Here is a 16398-nt window from a genome sequence, read left to right as displayed (position 1 = left end):
CTGGTCTCGATCTCCTGACCCCGTGTGATCCACCCACCTCAGCCTCCCAAAGGGCTGGGATTACAGGCGTGAGCCACCACGCTCAGCCTACAATTTTTATTTTTAAAGAGTAAAATAATCCATGTAAACATTTAAGAACCTAGGAATAACAATTCAAATCACTAAGACTTTTGAGATGAAACAGTTTTCCTCAGGACAGCCAAACAGTAAAACTTAGTGTTACAACTACTTCTCCACATGAGGTATTTCAAATAACTTATTATTTATTAATACCAAAGATAAATAAGTGTAAAGTTTTCTGTAACTGCTACGTTGCCAACACAAGGAAATGTATGACACGAATATGCTAATTACCCAGATTTGATCATTACACTGCATACATGTATCAAAACGTAACTGTATCCCATAAATATACACAATCATATGTCCATTAAAAATAAGAAATGCACGGGCGCGGTGGCTCACGCCTGTAATCCCAGCACTTTGGGAGGCCGAGGCGGGCGGATCACAAGGTCAGGAGATCGAGACCACGGTGAAACCTCGTCTCTACTAAAAATACAAAAAATTAGCCGGGCGCGGCTGTGGGCGCCTGTAGTCCCAGCTACTCGGGAGGCTGAGGCAGGAGAATGGCGTGAACCCGGGAGGCGGAGCTTGCAGTGAGCTGAGATCCGGCCACTGCACTCCAGCCTGGGCGACAGAGCGAGACTCCGTCTCAAAAAAAAAAAAAAAAAAAAAAAAGAAATGCAAAAAAAGCTTATTTTAATTAAAATAGGAAAATAAGATCACATTAAAATAACTTTAGGCTGGACGTGGTGGCTCCTACTTGTAATCCCAGCACTTTGGGAGGCTGAGGCAGGCAGATCATGAGGTCAGGCGTTCAACACTAGCCTGACCAACATGGTGAAACCCTGTCTCTACTAAAAACACAAAAATTTGCGGGGCATGGTGGCACATGCCTGTATAATCCCAGGTACACTTGGTAGGCTGAGGCAGGAGAATCACTTGAACCCAGGAGGCAGAGGTTGCCGTAAACCAAGATTGCACTACTGCACTCCAGTCTGGGTGACTGAGACTCTTGTCTCAAAATAAATAAATAAATAAATAAATAAATAACTTTTGCTTTTTTTAAATTATATGAAATTAAAGTGAAAACTACTGAAAACTCAGTAGAAATTCACTTGACTTTAAAGTACTAGAACTGTAAAAGGAAGCAAAATCAAGATTTAATATGGTCCAAATTACTAAATATCATCAAAGTTAACAGTACCATAAGCTGCAAAAGCTTTTTAAGAGCTAAAGGCTTTAAAGAAGAAAACTACCTCACAGGGCTCTTGTCTTTTCTGAATGGACTTTTGCTTCGGGAACGTCGTCTACTGCAAAGTTAAAAAGTTTCAGAAGTTATCCAAACAAGTACAGCACATTAGTTCCTTGAAAAACAATTTAAACAATTCAGAAGTATGTTTAAAAACCTTAATTTGATGCTATGAGGCAACCCAATCTTTCCTCGGATGGCACTGTTAAATTTTGGTCCGGAGCTAAAAAGGAAACACAAAATTACACTAGTTACAGGTTTAGGGTCTTGCTAAGATCGCATTCATGCGCTCTCCAGCAAGACTAACATTGTTTAGGCTGCTGCTTTTCCACCTCAGTTATGAAGAGGAAACAAAAATACTTAGATGTCTCTTAACTTTATCCCAGGCAAGCTGCCCTTGTATTTATCCATCCTGGACCACTGAGAGGTGCCAAGACCAAAGGTTACAGCCTCAAAATTTTTAGATTCTGAAAATGAACACACCCATTTTCAGACTATAGATATCTTTGTAAGCTCTATATATATATATATATATACATACAGTCTTGAGAATTTAAAAAAAACAAAAAAAACACACACATATAAAAAATAAATCCCTCTGAACTTTCCTCACACCAGCAGTAACTATGGTTAACAATTTGGTGTGTATCCTCTCCTGGGAATGTATGTGTGTACATGTATATACACAATTTTCATACAAGTCTTTTTGAAAGGCTTTTAAAAACTAAAGTGAATTCTTTAGTCATGCAACTTAGGTATTATCCCATTCACCAGTAACTCTTAGACAGCATGACACCATTTAACACACTATACTTCAGTTGCTTGTTGCAAAATATTCCATCATGAAGATCTGAAGGTAATTTACGAATTCTATTGAAAAATTTTGAGGACTTGTCATGACTAACAGAGTGTTTTCAAAAAGATCACAAAGGTAATTATTCTGTAATAACAGTTTTTGTGACTCTTTAAAGACCAGGCTAACTTAAAGGGACTAGCCAGTTGTCCCTTAGTGCTCATCCTGCTATCTTATTCCAGAAGAACAGCGAAATAAATAAATATGTAGTGGCCTGTGATCCACACATTTGAATTAGTTTTCATGAACACTATGCCTACCTACAACATGCAAGTATTTCCAAATAAAACACTTTATATTAAATTGGTCCTCTGCAATTCAGACTAATGGTGATGACTGAGAATCATTTACTGGATGTATTAAAGTTCTCAAGTAATTAGTTATAAGCTATTTTCTTTCCCCTTTAATTATAAAATATTCTCAGTTACAGCCTCAAACCCAACGTAAGAACTAAGTAATTTTCTATTAAAGTTAGGCCAGGATCCCAGCAAACAGAAAGTATTCATCACTCAAAAGGAATTAAGCTAATTCCTTTTCCCTCATTTAGTTCATCCAGGTAAAAAGATTTAACATAATCCCATTTTAAGAATGCTCAGAATCTTGATAAACGGGACAAAAGCAGAGAATTTCCTAATGCTGCATAGCATTCAGAATTAAAATAGCATTGTGGTCCCATTTTCGGCTATTAAAAAGTTAATGAAATAAGCAGCTTAGAGGAATCCAGCATCATGCAGTTTAATTCTTTTTATTTTAAAGATAAAAGAGCCAGAATCAGAATTCATGTAATGCCAAAACATTTCATGAATCCATTAAGTCCTCTGAGCACTTTCATTTTCTTCTCATTCACTACTCATTAATAGCTTATCTGAAACTTGTTATCTCCTTAAAACGTTAGAAAACAAATGCTTAGGCCGGGCGCGGTGGCTCAAGCCTGTAATCCCAGCACTTTGGGAGGCCGAGACGGGTGGATCACGAGGTCAGGAGATCGAGACCATCCTGGCTAACACCGTGAAACCCTGTCTCTACTAAAAATACAAAAAACTAGCCGGGCGAGGTGGCGGGCGCCTGTAGTCCCAGCTACTCCGGAGGCTGAGGCAGGAGAATGGCGTAAACCCGGGAGGCGGAGCTTGCAGTGAGCTGAGATCTGGCCACTGCACTCCAGCCAGGGCTACAGAGCAAGACTCCGTCTCAAAAAAAAAAAAAAAAAAAGAAAACAAATGCTTAGCTTAGGGGGTTAAGTACCTTGCCCAAGTGATTCAAGTCTGTTTGTCTTTGAATTCCATCCTTAACCATTCAAATCTTAAAGTTAGAAGGGTTATTTTTAATATATCCCAGAGTTTACAGCAGTGTGTTTATTAAGATGAATTAACCTCACAAAGCATTAAAGATTGCTATTCAATCCTTAGAATTGTAGGTGATTAATATATTTAATAACCGTAATAAATTTATTTCCAACTTTAAATATCCACATCCAAATTTCTAGTGACCTAATCTTCAAAACACTTTTAATTTAGAATACCTTTTACTATTAACAAACCTTAAATACAGATGAGCCCAAAAAAGAATCTTTATCAAGGAGCATACACAACAAATTCACAACTGGCCTGACATTTCAGCTAAAAACAGCCACAGTGACAAGATTTTTTACTTACTGTTAACTATACATGTGTAACTTTGTATTCATCAGAACTCTATAATTTTAAGTAAATATGTATTTAGCAAATACTGTAACAGCCCAGACACTGTTAAGCTTTCTCAAGTATTTGGGCACTACAATGTCATCCTTTTCAAGCACTCTAGTGCTTTTATCCAGTTTGCGCTGATTGGCATACAATTTAGAAACTTTGATAGTTTAACAGAAAATAATTGGTATGACTAGTAAAAGCAAATTTTTACTTGTCTATGCACTGTATTTTTCACTTTACTAGCATTCAATGCCAATATCCTTAATTCAATACTTTTTAACCAATCATTTAAAAAAATTTCACAATTCAAATCACTGAAGTTAATTGCTATATGAATACCCAGAGAATAACCCTCAAACCAAAATCGTAACTATAGTTACATACTAAGGACTTCTGTAGCGGCCTCTAAATCTTCGATCTCGACTTCTTGAGCGGCTCCGTCGCCTCTCTTTGCTTCTACTTCGCTTTCTTTCACGGCTTTTACTCTTTTTCCTTTCTCTATCTCTACTTCGCTTCCGTTCCTTACTTTTGCTTCTCTTTCGTTCATGACTACGACTTCTGCTCTTGCTTTTTTTCCTCCTGAGAAGTAACAAATTCGCCATTATCATGCTTGCTTAAGAATCCACCATAATATACTACCTTTTATGGTCAGAATCGTATTTTTATCCTTTCATAAATTTTTTTGGCTAGTTTTACTATGATACAATGCTACATAATTACACTTAAAAAAAAAAAAAAAATCTGTAATCCCAGCACCCTGGTAGGCCAAGGCAGGTGGATCACAAGGTCAGGAGCTGAAGACCAGCCTGGCCAATGTGGTGAAACTCTGTCCCTAACAAAAATATAAAAATTAGCCGGGCATGGTACCGTGCGCCTGAGTCCCAGCTACTTGGGAGGCTAAGGCAGGAGAACTGCTCGAACCCGGGAGGCGGAGGTTGCAATGAGCCAAGATTCTGCCACTGCACTCCAGCCTGGGCGACAGAGTAAGACTCTGTCCAAAAAAAAAAAAATTGCCACGTATGGTAAACAATATCCCTTTTGCCTTATATTAACATTACTGAAAATCAGCAGACAAGACATTACTTGAAAGACACCATCCTCTACGACTAGGAACTGCAATGATCTGAGTTAGCTACAGCTTTAACAAGGAAAAGTGCTTGTTGGCAATACAAATCAAAATGTGAACCTTTAAATATAGTTTGTCATATAAAAGGCCAACAAAAGCATTACTGTAATCCGCAAAATACATTAATAAAACAAACTTACAATACAATATGTTCACATTTAAGTACTACTACTGGTTCATTTATAAAAATTTTCATCAAATATAGTAATTTACCATTAAGTCCATTTTGCCCCCATTTACATATGGAAATATTTAATACGTTCAAAGGGACACATAGACAGCAACATTTTGGTTTTCATAGGCAAAACCGTAATGACAAAGGACAGTAAGAATTAATGCAGGCCGGTGCAGTGGCTCACGCTTGTAATCCCAACCCTTTGGGAGGCCAAGGCAGACAGATCACTTGAGGTCAGGAGTTTGAGACCAGCCCAGCCAACATGGTGAAATCCCCTCTCAACCAAAAATATAAAAATTAGCCGGGCCTGGTGGTACATGCTGGTAATCGCAGCTACTTGGGAGGCTGAGGCAGGAGAATCGCTTGAACCCAGGAGATGGAAGTTGCAGTGAGCTGAGACCACGCCATTGCACTCCAGCCTGGGCAAAAAAGAGCAAAACTCCATTTGAAAAAACAAAAAAACAAAAAAAACCCAAGTGCAGTGGCTCACACCTGTAATCTCAGCACTTTGGGAGGTTGAGGTAGAGATCACCTGAGGTCAGGAGTTCAAGACCAGCCTGGTCAACATGGTGAAACCCCATCTCTACTAAAAAAATGCACAAAGTAGCGGGTCGTGGTGGCATAGGCCTGTAGTCCCAGCTACTGCGTAGGCTGAGGCAGGAGAATTGCTTGAACCTGGGAGGCAGAGGTTGGAGCAAACCGGTATCACACCACTGTACTCCAGCCTGGGCAACAGAGCAAAACTGTCTCCAAAAACAAAAAGAAAAAGAACTAATGCATTAAAATACATTTTGACATTCCTAGACTTGAATATGACCATTTCAATACTTCCTGAAGTTACAATGAATATACCAGAAAATGGAGTATGCCATTTTTAAGCCAGTTTATAGAAGCCTGTGGGATGCAATCAAAACCAATGATCAACGTGACCTTCACAGATCTTTTTAAAATCTCAAACTAAAAACCAAAACAACCAGTCATATCTTTCTGTTCACTTCTGTAGTCTTCACAGTATACTACCCATTCATAATTAAATCTTTTAATCTATACCTGTGTCATCACCCAAATTTTAGAGGTGCCTTCAGATATTTCAATATAAACTGAAAAACATTTCAAAATCAATTTATTTCACTAAAATGTCAATTTGTAGTGGCTTAATGATTAAACATTTTGACAATTCTGTATTTGGATATGTAATTGTTTACTCCTTTTCAAAGCAAAGTTACGTATCATAAGAGCAACTGAGGTCTGCCTCAGAGAACCTGTAAGCAGGTCATCTTTAGAGTGCATTGAAAATAGAAAATGAAGACACCCACCTTCTGGAATCTTGAAACCCACACTCCAATCACAAGGAGATGTAGAGCTTTCCAAGGAGGCAGAAAGTTTGTCTAAAATTTCAAGATAATCCACCTGACTGTCAGAAATGTATATGCTAGGTAGCACATGACAGAAAATTAGGCTACACTCGTTATTTATATAGAACTCATCAAAGCCACGCCCAGATGGGCAACAGGTAACACTCCAATTTTGTTGCCTGAAAAACCTAACACTATCTCTGTGACACTATTCTAACTACAGAATTGTGTGAGATTTCTAAAACCTGAAGTCCTAAATATAATCCATTAGGGAACAAGGTAAAAAGTAACTCCATCCCCCTCAAAAACAAAGTTTTTGTTCTGCTCATAGATGGGCTATAGCAAGAGAGGCAACCAACCTATTTACCTCTCATAGGACCCAAAACTTATTCTGCCAAAAGAAAATACTTGAAAATTGGAGAGCTAATTTTAACTTAAGGTCTTCTAGGACTTTTTGTATAAACAAGTCCTCAACCACATCTGAAGGCAACCCCAGGCAGGTAAAAAGACAGCAACATATTAAGACATTCAGAAAATACAATCTTTTGCATAAAAGCCCAGAGAAAGCTATATGGGTGCAAGAAACCAGTATACTTCCAGTTTCAAAGGGCATTTATTACATGAACTAAAGAAGGGTTATCGAAATCCACACTAATAGTCAAATCCTGTTACAACTTAAAAGGGACTTTCCAAAGTCTTTAATGGCAGTGAAATTTTGTACTGAACATCATTGAAGTAAATGGTCCACTGGGCTGGGCCTTTGGACTTTTTGGTTATATGGCCTCTGCAGTAAAGGTGTTTTGCTATAACTGGATTTGACCTCTTCCATGTAAGAAGATCTAAATTTTAAATGCAAAGTATTCTGGAAAAAAAAAAAAATAGAAGTCATTTATTCCAAAATTTATAGATAATCCACACCACAGTAGCCAATATATTTCAACTGTGTTCACTTCAATGTTAAATTTTATTGAGTAATTCTCTAAAGAGCTTAACGGAATGGACACTGATTTAGAGTTTGCAAAACTGGTTACTCTAACAAATAATATTCCCATGAGAGCAAGCTCAAGCACTTAAGATGCATACCTTGACGTATGCAAAAACTCAGGTTTATAGCTCTTCAAAAAATAGGTTGACAACCAGTTTGTGTCACAATAAACTTTGTTCCTATTCTAGGATACAATGAAGTGTATGTTGACAATCAAAATTACACAATTAAAAAAAAATTTATACTCAGTCAACTGTTTCTCAGTACACGCCATTTTTCTACTACCTAACAAACTATACCTCAATGTAGCTTAAGACAATGAAGTTTTAGAATGAAAAATGCAACGTGGCACTTTCCTTTGGTTAAGAAATTTAATTTAGTTAAAGGTTAAAGCAAAGACAGAATGTTTTATATCTATATCTAAATACAAAAATTTTCTTCCAGGTAACTTTAAAATTAATTTGAAACATAAAGTTCCTTCAGAAATTAAGAGTCCTGATTGAACAAAGGAGCCATTTACTTATCAACTATAACTGACGAGAAGTCTGACTGGAAAGTATTTTAAGATAACCAAAGTGTTTTGAAAGGATCTTCCCTTAGACAATCTCATGGTTAAAGAAATTGTCCATTCTTCTACTTAGTCCTGTGGGACTCCACATTAGATAAAGGCCACCGAATATCACACATGGAGAACCTGATGCTCAGCTTCCTTATAAAAGCTTGTAGCCTTAATCAACTTATATACAGAATAAAAACAAGTAGAAACCAGAGGTGACCTTAGTGGCAAAGGGTGACACGAGACAATGGTACAATAAGGAAGGTCTGTACGCAAAAGTCTATGTTTTTATCCTTCTGGCATTTGAAGTGAAATCTTCAGCCACTAGGCCTGACACCTAGATCGGATAATTTATGTCAATTTATATGGATACATCTTCCTGGGTTTTCTTTTGATTAGAGAATTGCAAAATAGAAACATTAGGAAACCATTACTGTGGCAGAAGGTCTAAAACCAGACGACATAAACCATGCCTCTGGTTGGTTGCCTCAGACCACATCAAGACTAAACCCAATCTGATCCCCACAATTTCTTGTGTTTGGTGAAGAACTATAAATGACTCCCATCCAAGCTTACACCAGAAAAGAGGAGGACATCTTCTACAAATTACATCATTTTTAACCTATTACCACATTATTTTAGGGGAACTACAAAAAAACATATTGGCTTAGCAAGCACTGAATAAACTTATACAAAATTTTCTCATCTATTTTATGAAATTTTATCAACCTACCTAACACAATGTAGTGAGAACGAATGAGGCATTTACTATGAAGCATTTAGGGATTTTAGGAGGAAAAGAGCCAAAAAGAAATCAAGTGGCTATTTTTCTCTCATTTTTCATTTATGTAAGGTCATAAGTATGACAGATTTTTATGTTTGAGACGGAGTCTCGCTCTGTCTCCAGGCTGGAGTGCAATGGCACGATCTCGGCTCACTGCAACCTCCGCCTCCCAGGTTCAAGTGACTCTCCTGCCTCAGCCTCCCAAGTAGCTGGGACTACAGGTGTGCACCACGATGCTCAGCTAATTTTTGTATTTTTAGTAAGACAGGGTTTCACCATTTTGGTCAGGCTGGTCTCGAATTCCTGACCTCAGGTGATCTTGCCTCAGCATTCCAAAGTGCTGGGTCTAGCTTCTTCTACATGGAGGACAGCAAAGTACGATCCCACAGGCAGTCTCTTTTAGTAAAGATGGGGTTTTGCCATGTTGGCCAGGATGGTCTCGATCTCTTGACGTTGTGATCCGCCCGCCTCGGCCTCCCAAAGTGCTGGGATTACATGTGTGAGCCATTGCGCCCAGCCCAGATTTTTTTTTTTAAGACGGAGTCTCAGCTGGATCCATGGCTCACGACTGTAATTCCAGCACTTTGGGAGGCCGAGGCGGGTAGATCAACTGAAGTCAGGAGTTCAAGACCAGCCTAGCCAACATGGTGAAACCCTGTCTCTACTAAAAATACAAAACTTGGCTGGGCATGGTGGCTCATGTCTGTGATCCCAGCACTTTGGCAGGCCGAGGAGGGTGGATCACGAGGTCAGGAGTTGAAGACCAGCCTGGCCAGGATGGTGAAACCCCATCTCTACTAAAACTACAAAAATTAGCCAGGTACGGTGGCAGGCACCTGTAATCCCAGCGGCTCGGGAGGCTGAGGCGGGCGGATCACGAGGTCAGGAGATCAAGACCATTCTGGTTAACACGGTGAAATCCCGTCTCTACTAAAAAAATACAAAAAAAATTAGCCGGGCATGGTAGCAGGCCCCCGTAGTCCCAGTTACTGGGGAGGCTGAGGCAGGAGAATGGCGTGAACCCGGGAGGCGGAGCTTGCAGTGAGCTGACACTGCGCCACTGCACTCCAGCCTGGGAGACAGAGCAAGACTCTGTCTCAAAAAAAAAAAAAAAAAAAACAGAGTCTCACTCTGTGGCCTAGGCTGGAGTGCAGTGGTGCAACCTTGGCTCATTGCAACCTCTGCCTCTTGGGTTCAAGCAATTATCCTGCCACAGCCTCCTGGGGAGCCAGGACTACAGGCACGAGCCTCCACAATTTAGCTACTTTTTGTATTTTCAGTAGAGACAGGGTCTCACCACGTTGGCCAGGCTGGTCTCAAACTCCTGGCCTCAAGTGATCTGCCTGCCTCGGCATCCCAACACGCTGGGATTACAGCCATGAGCCACCACAGCTTGGTGGATAAAATGTTTTAAAATGGCACCATAGACTAATGAAACAATTTAATGTTTGCGACATGACCACATATTTAGAATCACTAACCTCAGAGCTAAAAGGAAACTTCAAAAACTGATAAAACCCAACCTTATAAAGTGGATCTCTTGGCCGGGCACGGGTGGCTCACACCTGTAACCCCAACACGCTGGGAAGCCGAGGCAGGCAGGTAACCAAGTCAGGAGTTCAAGACCAGCCTGGGCAATATGGTGAAACCCCGTTCTTACTGAAAATACAAAAACTAGCCAGGCATGGTGGCGCGTGCCTGTATTCCCAGCTACTTGGGAGGCTGAGGCAGAAGAATCCCTTGCATCAGGTTCGATGGCTCACCCCTGTAATCCCAGCACTTTGGGAGGTCGAAGCAGGCGGATCATGAGGTCAAGAGTTCGAGACCAGCCTGGCCAACAGAGTGAAACCCCGTCTCTACTAAAAATACAAAACTCAGCCAGGCATGGTGGCACACGCCTATAGTCCCAGCTACTTGGGAAGCTGAGGCAGAAGAACCTTTTAAACCCAGGTGGGGGCGGAGATTGTGATGAGTCATCTGCACACCAGCCCGGGCAATAGAGCGAGATTATGTCTTTTTGTTTTTAAAAAAAAAGGCTCACGTCTATAATTCCAGCACTTTGGGAGGCCGAAGTGGGCGGATCAAGAGATCAGGAGATCGAGACCATCCTGGCTAACATAGTGAAACTCGGTCTCTACTAAAAATACAAAAAAATTAGCCAGGCGTGGTGGTGGGCGCCTATAGTCCCAGCTACTCGGGAGGCTGAGGTAGGAGAATGGCATGAACCCGGGAGGCAAAGCTTGCAGTGAGCTGAGATCGCGGAAAAAAAAAAAAAAAGGCCGAGCGCAGTGGCTCACGCGTGTAATCCCAACACTTTGGGAGGCTACAGAGGGAGGATCATGAGGTCAGGAGATGGAGACCACCCTGGCTAACATGGTGAAACCCCAGCTCTACTAAAAATACAAAAAAAATTAGCCGGGCGTGATGGCGTGCACCTGTAGTCCCAGCTAATGAGAGGCTGAGGCAGGAGAATCGCTTGAATCCGGGGGGGCAGTGGCTGCAGTGAGCAGAGATCACACCACTGCACTCCAGCATGGGTGACACTGAGAGACTCCATCTCAAAAGAAAAAAAAAAAAATTCAAAGAATCACTTGAACCCAAGAGGCGGAGGTTGCAGTGAGCCCAAATTGTGCCACTGTACTCCAGCCTGGGCTACAGAGCAAGACTCCGTCTCAAAAGAAAAAAAAAAAAGTGGATCTCGTCATATCTGTTACTTAAGACTTTTCGTACAGTTTTCTGTACTATAGTAAGTTCTACAGTCACTCATCTTATCCAAATAAAGTATACAGATATATTCATAATTTCCAAAAACCCCACCCTGTTAAGTCTGGAGTTTGAAAGGCCTAAGATAATGAAAGCCACCTTAAGAAGTACTTAAGTATTCTGTTGCATCACTTCCAAAAGGGCCTTTGAGCAGCAAGGTGCAGAAATAATTCACAGCTTTGACTCCTTTGGCAATTTAGGGCAAACAATACTTTCCATGGCCTAGTTATCACCTAATTTAACTCTCCCTTTTAAGATCAATGGATATAATACTTTTATCAGTAAGATAACCAAATATTAAACCAAAGTTAACAAATTTAAAACAAGACAACCTCTACTACAGAACTTGTCACCAGATTGTCATGATGGACTTGGAGGGGAAGGTATCTGAAACTATATTCTGAAATCTAAGCAAAAATCCACAGTTCCTCCAAGAGTTTATCCCAAAAGACAAAGAACCAATTCTCTAAAAGCAGGAAAAAAAAGTTTCAGAAGAGAACTTTGTATACTTCAGCCACAGGAACACAACTTAAGGTCTAAAACCACAAAAAAGTTCACCACCCTCCCCCAGGCCCCTTCTTAAAACTTACTTTTTGCTACGTTCTTCATGGCCGTTGGCACTGCTCAACTTGTTCTCATCCTAAGCAGGGTTGATAGAAGAACATCATGAGGACGAAGTGGTAACATTTCAAGTTGTCAAAGGGTAAAGGGAACAGGAATAAGAAAATACAAAACAATTTTAAAACTAATTATTTATTTAAAGTTTAACATGGAAGGCTATAAAAAAATTTAGATGGGTATGTGTTTAACCACTTTGTTGCTTACATTTAAGTCATCAAGATACAAAAATAAAAAAATCTTTCCATATTAACATGTTAAAATTTACTTTCTTATATAGTTTAGATATTAAGTTATCCAGATTTACAATGTTGAAGTGGTTAAATATAATTTCCATAAAACATGAAGTCCTGTTTTGAGTTTTATTCCATGTGCTATGGTCCCTTTGGTCAGTACCATGGCTCTATTTCTGCCTAAGCCCCAAGTGGCCATGCTAGCAGCCAGCCACTATCGATTTCCTGTGACCGATGCCATTCCTGAGATCTTCGCCCATTTCCGTTGGAGGGTTGGGACTGTAAGAGCTTGATGCCACCTCTGTCACACATCTCGCCCTGAAGCAAACAGGGATTCACACTGCTTTAGTAATGTTGACTCCCAAGAACCCAAGAAAGTCAATTAATAATCCACCAAGTCCAGCCTAAACATTTCCTACTTCCATACCTGTTTACATGGAATTACATCCATGTTAAAAAACTAAGACACAAGAATCTTAACATTAAAACAGAAAGTAGCTCTTCAAGAGTCTAAGCATTACAAAATTACATACACTATTTAAATCTATCAAGAATTCATCCAAATTGGTACCACATGGTCGTGCTATACAATCCAAAACAAATGTATTATTTTTAAAAGGTTTAGCAAAATGTTTATTTTAAAGTTTGATTACATCAGCTATAGGAGTAAAGTGCTAACTTACAAAGCTTACAGTTTGTGACACCAGTGATAATGCATGCATACTGCTATTTTCACCACCAACTGGTGAAACAATGAAAAGACAGTTTACTTTTACTGCGATACCGAAATGAGTCAAAGACTATATTAGCCAAAATAATTCCTTTGTTTTTAGTGTGAAATACTATATGGCAGGGCCTAATTAAAAATAAAACAATATGGAGAACAGTAAAACAGTTATCAAGTGACTCTAAGCTGTGATACTGCCTCTTGTATTTTTTTTTTTTTTTTAATTTCTATTCAGGGATCCAAGAATTTTAGTAATTATTAACTGAGTAGCAGATTGCCACTGGACTGTTTAAGATTTACTATCACCAGTCTTACATAGATATATAAATTTTAAAATCTCACCCATTTCTTCTTATAAGACTATTAGAAGATTTAACTTGCCACAGACTGGTTACGCTTTCTTATTCTTGGACCCCTGCTTTTTCCCAAACCACTACATTCACCTTTTTGCTATACCAAACTGGAGCTGGTAATTCTTAGTTGAGTCATTTTACCTAGGGGACCACGGTACAGCGATAAGTCACTCAATTACTACCTTATGATTGACAGTTCACACTGGAATCAAAGGTGAATTCATGGGAGTAGAGGTGAGATATCGTTAGGCAAGTCTACAAAGAGAGATAGATGGGCATTTATTCATCACGCTGAAGTGAAACTACTGCACAATATTATTACATCAATAGCATATATTTACTTTTGTAAGTTACACGTAATGCATCTCTGATAAGATAAATCAAGAGGGCTCCGGGGAGGTTAGTTTACATTTCAGCAGTAGTTTCGTGAATAATGCTAAATTAAGAAATTATAAACCTCACCGACATGTTTTTTCTCACCTTCTTGTAAGGAGCCTCAAGCATTGCTTCAATATCAATATCGTCTGCCATTTTCTCTAAACGCCTAGGAAAAGAACAAGACGATTCGGTGAGTAAACATTTTTATTTGTCTTTTTTTTTTTTGATACGGAGTTTCGCTCTAGTTGCCCAGGCTGAAGTGCAGTGGCGCGATCTCGGCTCACTGCAAGCTCCGCCTCCCGGGTTCAAGCGATCCTCCTACCTCACCTCCCGAATAGCTGGGATCACAGGCGCCTGCCACCACACCCGGCTAATTTTTGTATTTTTAATAGAGACGGGGTTTCACCATGTTGATGAGGTTGGTCTCGAACTCCTGACCTCAAGTGATCCGCCTGCCTCTACCTCCCAAAGTGCTGCGATTACAGGCGTGAGCCACCGCGGCCGGCCTGGTAAACGCTTTTCAAATCGACTGAATTTTCTCAGCCGACACACTGGAAAACTTAAGAAAAACCTCCAAAAGCCCTACAATGAATGACTAAACTGACACGCACTTTAACCAGGTTTGGCTTATGTAAGTAAATCCAAAACGCCTCTTACACCAAAGACACGAAAATGAAGACTTCAATGTCCAATATTTAACACCCTGCGATCAACTCCAAAAACAGAAACTGGGAGACCCGAACGAGCGCGCCTCTTTCCGCGCAAAAACCCGCGCTGCCATTTTAGGGGCAAAGGGAAACTCCCTCCATTGGGAGGGGTTATGAGCCAAGGCAGCGTTCAACTGGCGCCATGTTGGGAGGTCGCGGCCGGCCCAGGCCTCGAAGGAGACAGGTCACCAATCTACAGAGGCCTCTCAGAGGTCCCTGCCACCCCAAGAATCCAGACTCTACCCGACCGGAAAATAAGGGCGCGGTCACTGAAACAGGGCCGATTTCTCGAAAACCACCCCTCACCCCGGTCGCTAAAGACCGCCAAGAGCGTCCCTCAGCCCAAAAGGGAGCCAAACCTCGAGAAAGCTGGGATAATACGCGGGTCCGCAACGCCCCTGTACCTGCTCCGGCTTTCGGACGCCTGTGGTGCTCGTCTTCGGGAAGAGACTTCTGCTGCTGTTGCTGCTGCCGCCGCCGCCGCCGCCGCTGCCGCTTCTGTTGCTACTGTTAAGCCCCTAGGCCCAGGCCGCGGAACCGCCCAGCCCGAATATCGGGCTCCGAGGACGGCTAGGCCCGAGCGAATCTAAAAAAAACAATGGAATTAGAGAAGCCCACGCGGGAGAGCAGGACGGCGGCTTCGGCAGCTCAGGATCCACCCCTGCGACAGTGACGGCAAGCTCCCCGAAATGGCGGCCGCTGCTTCCCTGTACTCACATTCACCAGCACACATACACACACACAAACACACGGGGCCTCACAGAGCCCTCAGCACGGGCTCTCGCGAGAAGCTGCCCCAAGCAGCAAATCGGAGAGGCCGAGGTATCGCGAGATCTAAGTATAGCTCCAGCGACTGTAGCCCAATCTCGCGCAATGATTGCGCCATAGACAGTCCCATCCCCCATTCAGAGAGGCGCCTTTCACTCCCACTTCGCGTAAGAACCTAAATCTCGCGAGACAGAGTGGGTCTCTAGGGTAAAGACAGTTGGTAGGCTACCTGTCAATCTTTCAGAGAACTCCTCGCTGAGTGGAGCTCCGCGGTCGCCTCCCCCTCGTGGCGCCTCTTCACGGCCATCTGAAGATTCCCCCAGCACAGCCGACCGCCCCCTCCGGCCTCCCGGATGGCTGTCAAGGTCGCCATAAGGCAACCTAGTCGTTATGGCGATAGGATAAAACGGCGATCTTCAGATTATCCGCTAAGGGTGGAGACGAAGTGGAAAAGTATCAGAAGGCCAGAAGAGACCTTTAGGGGTAGGGGAGAGGGGAAGATAATAAAAATAGATTTCCTAGTCATTTGGAGCCAATGGCGCGGTCTGCACTGTCGATCTTTGAAACAACCTTGGAAATAGTGGAGGAAAGCAAAGAAAAGGTGGAGAAGATAAACTCTGCTTCCCTTGGCATGGGACCAGCTTTGTGCCCCGAATTTAATCACCTCTTGTGTCAGGGTTGCTACCGTTCCTTCAAAAAAGTTCCCCTTCCTGAATATTACTGAAGAATTTGGGGGAAAAAAAACACACCCCACTAAAAAAAGTCCCCCTTCCCCCAGGGACCTGGCTCCTCTCCCCTGAAGTCTTCCAGATGCCTGGTAATTAGAGCATGAATTAGTCACTGTTCTTTGGTCAGTACTGTGAGAGGTTTTCTCCTAGATGGTGGGAAAAAATTGGAAAGAACTCTTCAAAGCAAAAAATCTTACCGTCTAATCTTAAGTCTAATGATTAAGAGCAGAAAAGATTCGAAATGAGACGCCTTGATTAGTGTAGCTAGCTGCTTCAACACTGTGTGACCTTG

The 16398-nt window shown here is 41.4% G+C and overlaps 1 protein-coding gene across 7 annotated transcripts in view; it reads right to left on the bottom strand.

Annotated features, from left to right (window-relative positions):
* The window catches only part of LOC105496280 (RNA binding motif protein 39), a 41531-nt gene extending 26180 nt beyond the window's left edge, over window positions 1-15351 (bottom strand). For 2 of the 7 annotated variants that reach the window (XM_011766545.3, XM_011766546.3), the window contains exons 1-6: window positions 15015-15350; window positions 14006-14069; window positions 12185-12234; window positions 4235-4429; window positions 1470-1535; window positions 1320-1373 (exon numbers count right to left, since the gene is read on the bottom strand). In XM_011766545.3, the coding sequence (XP_011764847.1) occupies window positions 1320-1373; window positions 1470-1535; window positions 4235-4429; window positions 12185-12234; window positions 14006-14056 (416 nt within the window). In that variant the 5' untranslated portion in view covers window positions 14057-14069; window positions 15015-15350. The other 5 variants (XM_011766547.3, XM_011766548.3, XM_071079437.1 and 2 more) reach the window with 4 other exon arrangements.
* Window positions 15352-16398: the final 1047 nt, after the last annotated feature.

The sequence above is a fragment of the Macaca nemestrina genome, chromosome 15, assembly GCF_043159975.1.
Source record: "Macaca nemestrina isolate mMacNem1 chromosome 15, mMacNem.hap1, whole genome shotgun sequence".
Taxonomy (NCBI): domain Eukaryota; kingdom Metazoa; phylum Chordata; class Mammalia; order Primates; family Cercopithecidae; genus Macaca; species Macaca nemestrina.
Note: the sequence above shows the minus strand (reverse complement) of the source record. Positions and strands in the feature narration are given on the sequence as shown.